We start from the raw sequence: 12,208 nt of genomic DNA on the forward strand, positions 1-12,208 counted from the left end.
ATAGGCCACTTAGGGAGGGTGAAGTGAAGAGGAGGAAGATAGGCGAGTACGGGACTAGGTAAGTATGTTAACCCTCTCCTTCCTTTCCTATTTGAAGGGTTCTACGGAATAGGCTTCCTCCTTGGCCAGACACGGACTTTTATTTTTTTTACTAGCCCAGCTCCACAGTCTTCCCTCCCCCTCTGTCGTTGGTACTCGGGCACATAGGGGGTTAATGGCATTAAATCACAGCGGGCGACCGTGCGCACCGCTTTGGTCGGGTGTAGAGAAGATGCAGAGTGCCTGCGCATAATGCAGGGTTGGACCTCTGATCTCTCCTTGTCTCCGCTCCCCAGCGATAATCATCCCCTGGAAGCCGCCGCTCCAGGAGGCTAACACCAGCATCGGACCCGGGCACCGCAAAAATCTGGCCTCGCCTGATCACTCCGGCCAGCGTGACATTCTGCCTGCGCAATCTAGCCTCGGCTTGCGGCCTCCCCAGCATGTGTGCACAAGCGGGCGCATTTCTCTGCGATCTGGCGCAACTTCACTTACTGTGATGCACTTCGGCCGGCAGCGGCATGCAGCACTGTCCCCGCAGCCCTCGGTGCTCCGGCCATACAGTTGGCCGTGTTTCAGAACTTTAGGCCCCGGCTTGCGGCCTACTAACCCGCACTTCACCCCGGGGAGGGGGGCGGTCTGGCACGAATTCCTCCCGCCTTGCCTTCCCCTCCCCTCTGTCGGGGGGTAATAATTCAATTAAGAACTATTAATTATGGTCATAAAAATTAACCATAATAATTTTTTTAAATAAAATTTGTAATAAATTCTTAAAATCATGACCTGGTGAATTGTAGTCGACCTAATTGATACAATTCACATCTGAGGCCGACTATTTCCTCAGATAAATTCTTTTGTCGTGAGATGACGTTAATGATAAACATGTAGTTCTGCAGTATACAAGTGTGTGTGTGTGTATATATGTGTGTATGTATATATGTGTATATATATATATATGTACAATTATTTAATGCTTTGCTAGATTATGAGTCTAGATTCTTCTGCAGGCAGAATGAAGCCTCACAATAGCCTAAGACTACATCTCAATATGGAGATGATCAATTAATTTAATTATTTATTTATTCGCCAATCTAGATGGTATAATTTCACCCACACTATCAAATTGGTGTTAATAAAATGAAATATCATTTTCTGTGTCTCTTACCAAGTCTAGCAGGAATCTCACTTCTGCTCCTAGGAAAGCTGGGTGGTCCATTATAGCGCATCTCACCATGGCTTTCATCTTGATAGACCCCTCTAGAGAGCTCAACTTCTCTTCTTCTTTCTCCTCCCTCTGTGTATGGTTTATGATCACAAACTTATCAGTTAGATACACCTTCCTAGTTTGGAACTTTCCAATCATTGTCGGATGGTTGTGCCCAATTACCACCTGCGCAATTGTGGGCCTCTCAGTTTTTAACAAATTAAATAAATAAAGTCCATTCGGGTCCTCCCCCCTCAGTCCTCATCACTGCAGGAACCCCCCCGTCAGTATCAGACTGGGCCCGGGTCCCATCACAGTCAGAGGAGGACCCTTCAATTTTCCATTCACCCTCCGGTTGATAAAGCGCTGCCTGCGCAATCCACTGGTAGATCTGAATATTTCCTTTCACCCTCTGGTGCTGTTTGGTTACCAAGCGCTGCCTGCGCCATCCAATTGTGTTCATCTGGACCTTCCCAATCACTCTCCTGGGTCGTTTGGTTGATAAAACGCTGCCTGCGCAATCCAGGTGGACATCCAGACCTTCCCAGTCAATCTGGGTCATTTTAGTTGATAGAGTGCTGCTTGCGCAATCCCATGGTGGCCATCCGGACCTTCCCAAGCACCCTCTGGGGTCGTTTGGTGGATTAGCACTACCTGTGCAAATCTAATGGTGGACCTCTGTACCTTCCCACACACCTCCGGGTTGATAAGCACCACCTGCGCAATCCGATGGTGGATCTCCGGACTTCCCAATCTCCTTCCGGGGTCATTTGGGCGCCAATGCGGTGAGTGAACCTCTAGAAGTTCCCATTCCACCCCCGGGTAGTTTAGTTGATAACTCCCACCGGCGAGCCTGCGACTGCCATGGACAAGATTCTGAGAGTTAAGGCTGCACACAACGGGCTAGATCAGGATATTTTCCTCCTCTGTCACCTCCACACCCCCACCCTTCCTCCCTAGGGTCACGCTCAGACACACCCTCCTCTCCCTGGAGAGGTTCGGCCCGAAGGGGGGATCAGTGGTTCGGTCGCTGCCGTGATTCCGGCGCGATTTTCCAAGATGGCGTCCGAGGCAGACAGCAGTACTTGTCGTATGCATTACCCCCTTCCTTAGGTGGAGTATTTGCACTACTACTGGATGCAGTACTCCCTTGGATATTATCTCCCTCCATTGGGGTCTAACCGCACTAGAACTGTTTCAGTACCGGCAGTAGGGTTCCCCCTTTTAGTAGGTGGCGGAACTGCGTTCCCACTGGGGACAGTACTTACTGTATGCATTAGCCTCTTCCATAGTGGCGCTATGGCATTATCCCTGGTTCAGGGTTTACTGTATGTCTTAGCCCCTTAGGTAGGTGGGGTATTGATACGGACTCTCCAGATGCCTTGCCTTTTCCGTAAGAGGCGTACTCCCTCTCTACTTGGATTCAGTTCCTGCTAGATGCATTACTGCATTGCCACCCTTCATGGTGGAGTACTTCCACTACCACTGAGTGCAGTGCTTGCCGCAAGCATTACCCCCTTCATTGGTGGGATAATTACAACATTGCTCCTTTCACAAGTAATCCACTACCGTGGGGAAGGGGTACACATCTTGGATATGGCACTTCAATTAGCTATAGATGCCTTAGCTTCTTCTACAAGTGAAGCGTAGCGAGTATCGGTCACGCTGGTGCCCTGTACTCTTCTAATGATATTTCGGTGCCGCCAGTTGATATTGTGGCTGTTTCCACGTTGTGTATTTTTCCTTCGGTGCCGGTTTGGGGCATGAATATGACAACCTCTCTCCTCTATGGGGTTGCCCAGCATCACTCATGTGTCCTAGCGTCCCCTATCTCCAGGGTCCTCCACTGTTCCAATGTGTGTCTTCAACAATATGTAGTGCGTACACCATGGCACGTAATATTGTGATTACATTCCAGCAAGTCGAGTGTTACACTGACTCTATTTCTATCCACCATTCCTGATGTGGGAAGTGGTTGTGCTGGCACTCTGGTTTAGCTTTGCAGCGTGTTCTCTTCCGCTGGTGCGGATTTTACGCTGGTACTAGCGTTTGCAGTCGCTGCAGTGCGGCAATCCCTCAGGTAGGGGTTCTACCCTGACTGCTGGGGCAGTATGGTACCATGGCCTCTACCGGATGCCTCTAGTCTGCCCCTCAGTTTGTGCTGGCGGGCACGCTGTGGCTCCTACGGTACGGGGGTCCTGGAGTAGCTATTACATACTCTGGCTCCCCCTGCACGGCTCCTTCGTCAGGTGACGGATTCTTCTAACGCCAAATTCGGGGGCATACGCTGCATGGCCCCCTCCTTAGGCGGAGTGTGGCACCGCCACTATCATCCGGGGGCTACTTCTGTGTAGTGCCAGTCTCAGATGGGGAATGGGCTTTGCCCTACCACTCTTTCCTTCCGTTTTTTTTTTTCCTTCTCTGGCTCGGGGTTCACGGCCACTCCGCAAACCTTGGTAGCTCCTACTTTACTACTTCCCCTCATCTATGTTGATGCAGGGTATTGGTTCTGTGTTGTTGTGTTTTTTTTTTTTTTTTTTTTTTGTTTTTTTTTTCCAGTCTTGTTCCGGACCGACTGTTGGGCTGTGACGTTTTCCAAGTGCTACCCGTTGGTCCTGGGTGTACTACCCGTATCTACAACTACCTCTCTCAAGACTTGACTAGTGACTGCCATGTCAGTCCGATGTAGTCATGCCTTTTCACTGCACATTCCGTGGCTAGACTACGAGACTCGCCACGCCAGGCTGAGCAGGAATGCTGTTACGACTGCTGATGGAGTTTCGTTCCTGGGACAGAACACCCCTTCTATTCTTCCTCCTCGAGGCAGGAGTTTTTTCTCTCATCTTGGTCTGGTCGAAATTTTTCATCGAGCAGTGTTGCTACACCGTCAATACACGGTCGCTGACTGAACTCTACCGCCGATGATTCTCATATCGACTCTACTTTTACCTATCCAATGTGTTGATTCCTTGGCTTGCGGTTGGACATACCTCATTCAGGCGTTCCTTTCTCGGTAGTTTATCAGCCAGCTTCTCATTCTCCCCACAAGCCTCTTCGGCTCTGGGGACATTGGTGGACCACTTACCGTTATCGTGGAGCGCTTCCCTTTAGCAGGGGTGGATCCTATGGTCCTGGGTTTTTGGTTGGCCATTAGTTCCTTGCTGGGGCAGTTTCGGCGTTGTGTATCCTTTCCAGCGTCCTCTGACTCACCCGGGGCCCATAATACCTTCCTTCAGGGAATGGCACATACGGTTCCTCCATACCGTCCTCCTTTGCCGCCTTGGGATCTGACCTTAGTCCTTTCAGCGCTCCGGAATTCTCCCCTTCAACGGGGGATATGTCACTCCGACTCCTGTCCTGGAAGGTGTTTTTTTGTGGTGGCTATCAAATCCATCAGATGGGTGTCCGGGTTGGGGCGCTCTCTTGCCGAGAACCTCCTGGTTCTAACAGGGATAAGCGGTTCCCCGGCCCGTTCATTCCTTTCACAGACAGTGGTCTCTGATTTTCATTTCAATGAACAAACTGTCCTTCCATCACTGTGTCCCTCCCCTTCACCCCCTAGGGAAAGGGAGTTAGGTCATTTGGACGTTGTCAGAGCTCTGACGATTTATTGCCAGCCTCCAGTTCCTTCCAGTGTACGGACTCTCTCCTTTTTTGTCATCCGGAGGGTCCTCGCAAGGCATTGGCGGCCTCCAGGATGGCAATTGCACGTCTGCATTTGCTTAAGCATACTGCACCCGGGGCAGGGTCCCGCCCTTCGGTGTCACGGCTCACTCCACCACAGCGGTGGGCGGTCTTGGGCTCGGAGGATTCAAAGTTCGGCCGCGCAGTTGTGCAGGGCGGCTACTGTCCTCCTTACGCACATTCACAGGATTTTGCAAGATGCATACTTATGCATCGGCGGGCGCCGCCTTTGGACCACATGGCCTTGCAGGCTGTAGTTCTTAGTTACCTGCAGGGGCGCTGGCTCCATGGGTCTGTGGTTTTCCCTCCCTGTGGACTGCTCTCGGACGTCCCACGGTCTCTGTGTCCCCCAATGAATATGGGCGAGAAAACGAGATTTTTGTAAAACTTACCAGTAAAATCTCTTTCTCGCTCTTCATTGGGGGACACAGCACCCACCCAATATTGTTGTTCGGCCACAGTTGTGGCTGTTGCTGGTTAGAACCTAGTTCGGTTCTTGGCATTGTTACTGTTACACGTTTTTTCGTTGGTTTACTTGCTTCTCCTACTGCTTCTCACAAACTGAAGCTCTCTCTCCAGGCTGGAGGGGGTAAAGCTGCCAGGGGAGGAGCTAACAACATCTTTTACTAGTGTCATACCTCCTAGAGCAGTGTTTCCCAACCAGTGTGCCTCCAGCTGTTGCAAAACTACAACTCCCAGCATGCCCGGAGAGCCTTTGGCTGTGCGGGCATGCTGGGAGTTGTAGTTTTGCAACAGCTGGAGGCACACTGGTTGGGAAACACTGTCCTAGAGGACATAGCTATACCCACGGTCTCTGTGTCCACCAATGAAGAGCGCGAACGAGATTTTACTGGTAAGTTTGACAAAAATCTAGTTTTTTTTTTTGTACATTTCACAAATGAAAATAATCAGAAAAAAATGCATAAAACTTCATGTTTCGGGCTTAGCTGGGCTAAAGCAGAGGCGCATAGCACATCGAAAAAAAGTTCAGGGTGTGTATAGTTCATAAATGTCACTTATGCCTAAGTTCATATCCTCACCGACTTGCAAGAACTGAATAGACCAAAAATTTCAGCCATCCAGATGCCAGTACACATTTGAGTGAGAGTCGACAAATGTCCTGATTAGTTTCAGGGGGCTGATAGGTGTGCAACTGCTTGTCTTCTCATTCTTCAGGAGAAATGAACTAGAGTGAAGACCAAATGTGATAAGCGGGGTACAGCCACACGTCCAGGTTTCCTGATGCAGTTTTGGAAGCTAAAACCAGGAGTGATTTCAAAGACGAGAAGTCATATCTGTCCTTTATACCTTCTCTCCTTTTATGACCCACTCCTGATTTTTGGCTTCCAAAACTGCATCCAGATACCTGAACTTGTATCCGTACCCTTAGAGGGCATATCTCCTCGTTGATTGGTAAAAGGGATGATAATGTGAAGAAAAGTTTCTGTATCACCCTCCTGGTGTCATTGTGGCCGTACAGAGAGTTAGATAATCGTCACAGACTATGATCGATCTTCTTGCTGTCACAAGTAGCTTCCTTTGCCCCTTCTAGATTGCACAGAATCCGGACGTAAAACATGCTGCTCCCCGAGACCATACAATGGCAGTGCACTAAGTATTGCACCTAAAATATTGGTATAATTTGTAAGCAGAAAATTCGGGAAGTTATTTTAACTAAAATGTAAGGTCTAGCTCTTGCATTTTATCAGATGCAAGCATTTAGTCATGATGTTTTGCATACGTCCCTGGCAATGAAATGGTTAGATGAGGAGGGTAGGGCAGATACTAGGAGAAAGAGACTTGTCTAGCCAACCTTGAGTTATACTAGTATAAAATCCTGTTTACTAAAGAAGAAAAAGCATAATCGTGTTTAATATCAGATTATCCAAAGGATGTAATTCCACTCCCACATCACTATGGGTAACAACTAACCTTCCAACCCATGTAGTTTTACTTGGGATGTAACGCCTGTGTAGACGTGGGACAACATGAGTCTATAGTCAAAACCTTGGTATAATGTGTTTTTCTGCTGTTAAAGGGTGTCTATAAGCTACTTTTCTGACATCAGACTACATTAATCGCTTTATAGTTCACATACACAGTTCAAATGCTAGCTTTGTCTGCCTTCTCTGCAGCTGTGATGCTGAAAAAACTAAGTTTGCAGCGATTCGCTAATGAGCTTGCAAGTGCCCAGGGGCATTTTCTATTGCTGTAAGTGCCCCAGCCTCTCGGCATTACTTGTCAATAACTCCTCCCCTTTCTGTAAGCTGGCCCAGTGTCCTGCTTGCGCCACTGTCCTGCGCACATCACCGCCGAGCCCGGGCATGCACCATACAATACCTGCTGTGGACAGCTGCATCACTGATTGGACTTTGCTGCATATGATTTCAGGAGCAGAGACGTTGACATAGGCAGGACACTGGGCCGACTTACAGAAAGGGGAGGAGTTATTGACCAGTAACGCTGAGGGCCCTGGGCACTTGCAAGCTCATTAGCATATTGCTTCAATCTTCTTCTTTTTTTTGAGCATCAGTCGCAGACAAGGGAAACAAAGGTACCATTTGTGAACGGTGTATATGAACTACAATGCGATTGAAGCTGTTTGATGTGAGAAAAGTAGCTGGCAGACTCCCTTCAAGTATAAAAATTCTTTGAACTCTCCATTTTGCAGGGCACCAGAGATTCTAATGAGGAGTGGACATAATCGTGCAGTGGACTGGTGGAGTTTGGGAGCCTTGATGTACGATATGCTAACTGGAGCTGTGAGTGAATCTGTTTTCTTGCCAGCTGGTTACTGGTGAAGAGGGTTTTAACTTCTTAGCAGCCGGTGACATACATTTATTCTATCGATGGTGTGTGCACCTCCTGCCCAATGCCATATATCAGCCCACTTGTTACACTGGCCGTGCTCAATCACAAGCTGGAGTATGGCTGTCCAGTCCTGTATGCATGCTTCCAAAGGGCTGGAATCTGTCCCTGTCAGCCCCAGCAACTCTACTGTCTAAGAAGGGCCCATAGGACTTTCTAGTAATAGTATCTGTTAACCCCTTAAGTACTGGGACCGTTTTCGTTTTCGCATTTTAATTTTTTCCTCCCACATTCCAATAGCCATAAAATAAATTCATATTCTGTTCATATAGCCATATCAGGGCTTATTTTTTGCAAAATAAGTAGTGTTTTTTTTTTATGACACCATTTAATTTACCATGTCTTGTGTTGCAAAAAGGGGGAAAAATTCTATGTGGGGTGAAATTGAAACAACCCACAATTCCGACAACTTTTTGTTTTGATATTACGGCATTCACCTTGAGCTAAAAATGATATGATGTCCTTCTTTTGCAGCTCAATTCAATAACTGCAATACCAAATTTGTGTGTGTGTGTGTGTGTGTATATATATATATATATATATATATATATATATATATATATATATATATATATATAATATATAATTTTTATTTATTTGTGGTCATGGCTACGGCCAAGAGATATCCGAAGAACCCTAGGGAGAGAAACAACGGGAACAACCAAACCGAGCTAGGTGTGTCTTAGCTGACCTGACTAAATGGCTTGTTGTGTGCCCTAAGCCATGATCGTGGGTAGGCCTGTAAGTGGGCAAAAACCAAGCCAAGTAGGGTAGAAAAGGAACTCTAATGTCATGTGCAAACTAATCCCCAAGCCAACTGCAAGGCGTCAGGGATCTAGAGCGAAAAATTCGGGGTGTATGAGGCAAGGCCAGAAGGAGACCTACAACCCATCTTGTGGATGACAAGGCCAGAGACATGATGCTCAATATTGCGGATACTGCCCCAAAGCGGAATGGAGGACCGGGAATACGTTGTGAAATGGATCATGAAAACCAACTGAACCTTGTAAAGTTTTGGTTCTAGGGAGTGCTGGCAATGCCCTAGCCTCAGGAGATCGTGGGACCGAAACCTAACTGCCTAGACTATGCAGGAATGAGGGCCAAAAAGAACTATGTAGATAGGAAGAGAATCCTTGAATAGTTCCCCAGACAACAGCTATCTGCTAGCCGTGGTCCGCGCGTTGTTCTACTGTGTGCCCCTGAGAATTGTTTTAACGCTCGAGACGCGAAGACCGACCTACTATCTGAATCTTCTACTGTGAGGAAATGCTGAACCTTGTCCAAAACCCGATTTAACGTGGTTGTAGAGAGTCTGAGGTTAGTGCGGCAAGAAGCTACGAAGCCATAATATACAAGATTCTGTCTATGACCTCCCATGAGTGAGGGAATGCAATTGCAATGAAGCTACCGGCGAAAATGAATTCCTAGTCGTGGTGAAAAGGCAAAGACTTTGCGCGGGGACCTGGTTGACAAGATATGGTCGACTACGATCAGAGACTGAAATGCTAGAGGGAATTACCCTACTTGTTTCTCCTCTGGCAGGACCTGAACGAAAGCATGAACAATTAAAGCAAGACGAAATATCTGCGTAAGACATGACAATGATGCTGTAGGGCGAACCGGACCAGTTTGCGGTCAAAACATAAAGTGAGCGATCAACATGGATTATTAGGAAATTAGGGAAGCAGGTATGTATGTAATACATACGGGCCAAATCAGCCCAGATGGACAACCAACCAGGCAATCAACCCAGCAGGACTGAAAACGGTCGTCGGGCCCCCGAAGCCATGGGGCCGAAGCGGTCGTCGGGCCCCCGAAGCCATGGGGCCGAAGCGGTCGTCGGGCCCCCGAAGCCATGGGGCCGAAGCGGTCGTCGGGCCCCCGAAGCCATGGGGCCGAAGCGGTCGTCGGGCCCCCGAAGCCATGGGGCCGAAGCGGTCGTCGGGCCCCCGAAGCCATGGGGCCGAAGCGGTCGTCGGGCCCCCGAAGCCATGGGGCCGAAGCGGTCGTCGGGCCCCCGAAGCCATGGGGCCGAAGCGGTCGTCGGGCCCCCGAAGCCATGGGGCCGAAGCGGTCGTCGGGCCCCCGAAGCCATGGGGCCGAGTTTTTTTTTTTTTTTTTTTATCGAGAAATTATGACTATAATAAGGGACCTGAATAAGGTGCAGGTGAAATTAAACCATGAGCCTGACCGATGTGGCAGGCGATACCTAAGATAAACTACGTGGCCTGAATAACATGCAAGGCGAAATATCGTTAGGAACGAGACCTGACCGACGTGGAAGGTGACCCCCAACATGAATTCAACTGCATGACCTGAAAAGACTAAGGGAAACGTGACAGAAAATGGATATAATAACGGACATTTACTAAAATGAAACCTAAATAACATAAGTTGGCAAGCAGATAAAGATGTGAGTCATTCAAAACCAAAAGCATAGCTGCACAGGTGGACAGACAACCATTGTTCGGACCCCTGAAGCCATGGGGCCGAAGCAACCACCAGGGGCCCATGGGGCCGGGCAGCCGCCGGGGTGCGAACCTTAGAATTGAGGACGGCTGCGGAAAAGATTGGGGCTTAACCCGACGGGTTTAGTAATCAACCGGGACTCGATAACCTAGAAAGACAAAGACATGGGGTAAAGCTTCTTAATGAAATGAGGCTGAAATGAACCGCAAGTACTAATCTGTAAAATATAAATGAACAAAAGAAAACTTCTGAAAGGTGCACCATGGAAAATAGTATCAGATGGCCGTATGACCTACCAATGTCTGACAATTGTGAAATCCTCTAAGCCAGGAGCCATGCGTGCGAGTCCCTTATGGCGGGAGCCATGCGTGCGAGTCCCTTATGGCGGGAGCCATGCGTGCGAGTCCCTTATGGCGGAAAAAAGTATCAGATGGCCGTGCGAACTACAAGTGTCGGTGCCAATCGTGAGGTCCTATAAGCGAACAGCCACTCGGGCGAGCCTCTTATGTTTGTTTTTTTTGTTTTGTTTTTTTTACCACTTATGCAGCACCAGAATGCCTTGGGGACCCGCATAGCCATGACCCCCTCCAACAGCAAACCTGGGACACTAACCAGCCTACAACCATGTCGTACGCCCGAAGCCAGAGGCCCCCGAAGCCAGAGGGATGACGTTGCGGTGACAATAAGTAATTAAAACGTAAGCCGGACCTGATAGGATATGCAGAGGCTTGAATGATTGGATTGGCTAGAAGGTGGCCTAAGGAACATAACTGCCAACAGGCGTTGAAAATATAGACATTAGAAATCCGAAGCACGTGCATACATAAAACACTAACCACCGCGAACCATAAAACGTAAACCTGAAATTGAAACAGAGATGGGAGAAAAACAAGAGCCTGAGTCATTGCAAGTTCGCTAAGAGAAGTCTCTTATCGTGACAAACAAATGAACAGCTTGGGAAAACATAGCAGGAAACTTACTCCTATTGGCCGACTGACCTCCGATGAGGAGCTGTTTGGTGAACTGGGGCAGGAGACCAATCTAAGTAAATACGAACCAGAAGTATTAGGGAGACCAGTCTGAGTGAATATGAACCAAGATTAAAGAACCAGAGTGGTGGGTGCAGACTGCCCCGGTGAGACTATTGAGTAAAACCATGACGTAGCAATGAACAGGAGAATGCAGCTTTGAGCGGAAGCAGAGTACAACACATGATGTAACAACAAATGGGTGAATGGAGCTTTGGATGTGAGTGGTACCTAAAAAAACATGGTATGGGCGCAGCTCCGAGTATGGGTAGCGCATGAAAAGCATGGTATAAGCAGACGTATGAATGCAATTTGAAAGTGAGCAGAGTATTGACGTGATGCGAAAGCAGACACGTGAACGCAGCTCTAGTAGTGAATGGAGTATAGGACAAGATGTAAAAGCAGACATGCGGACGCAGCTTTGGATGTGCACGGAATATTAACTTGATGTGACAGCAGACATGGAAAGCGGCTTTGGTGAGTGGGGTATACGACCTGGTGTAGCAGTATAAGTGTGAACACAACTCTGGGTATAAGCAGAGCATGAAATTTGGTATAACAGCAGCTCTGGTTGTGAACGGAGGATAACATAGATGTAACAGCGACAGGAATGCAGTTCTTGAAATGGGCCTGGAAAGAACCTGTAGTAGTATAGGACGTGTGAACGCAGCTCTGGGTGCGAGTAGAGTAAACCCGATATACCGATAGAGTGGGGTATGGCAGAGACTTATTCTAACAACAAAACATGACATATAGCGTAGTATCAGCAGCGGCTGAACCTGACGGTCCAGTTGTCACCCAACATTTAGCTTGTCCTGGGCGATCCAGGTAACAAGACAAATGACATAGCATGGTATCTGCAGTAGCTGAACCTGGGCGATCCAGGTGACATACAACATTTAACGTGGCCTGGACG

General features: G+C 48.2%; 1 protein-coding gene across 1 annotated transcript in view; it reads left to right on the plus strand.

Annotated features, from left to right (window-relative positions):
• RPS6KB1 (ribosomal protein S6 kinase B1) overlaps positions 1 to 12,208 on the plus strand; it is a 58,844-nt gene that overhangs the window by 27,069 nt on the left and 19,567 nt on the right. The window contains exon 9 of the mRNA XM_040424669.1: positions 7,599 to 7,689. Coding sequence (XP_040280603.1) covers positions 7,599 to 7,689 — 91 coding nt within the window. The remainder of the gene's footprint in view (positions 1 to 7,598; positions 7,690 to 12,208) is intronic.

Source organism: Bufo bufo, chromosome 3 (genome assembly GCF_905171765.1).
Source record: "Bufo bufo chromosome 3, aBufBuf1.1, whole genome shotgun sequence".
Classification (NCBI taxonomy): Eukaryota; Metazoa; Chordata; class Amphibia; order Anura; family Bufonidae; genus Bufo; species Bufo bufo.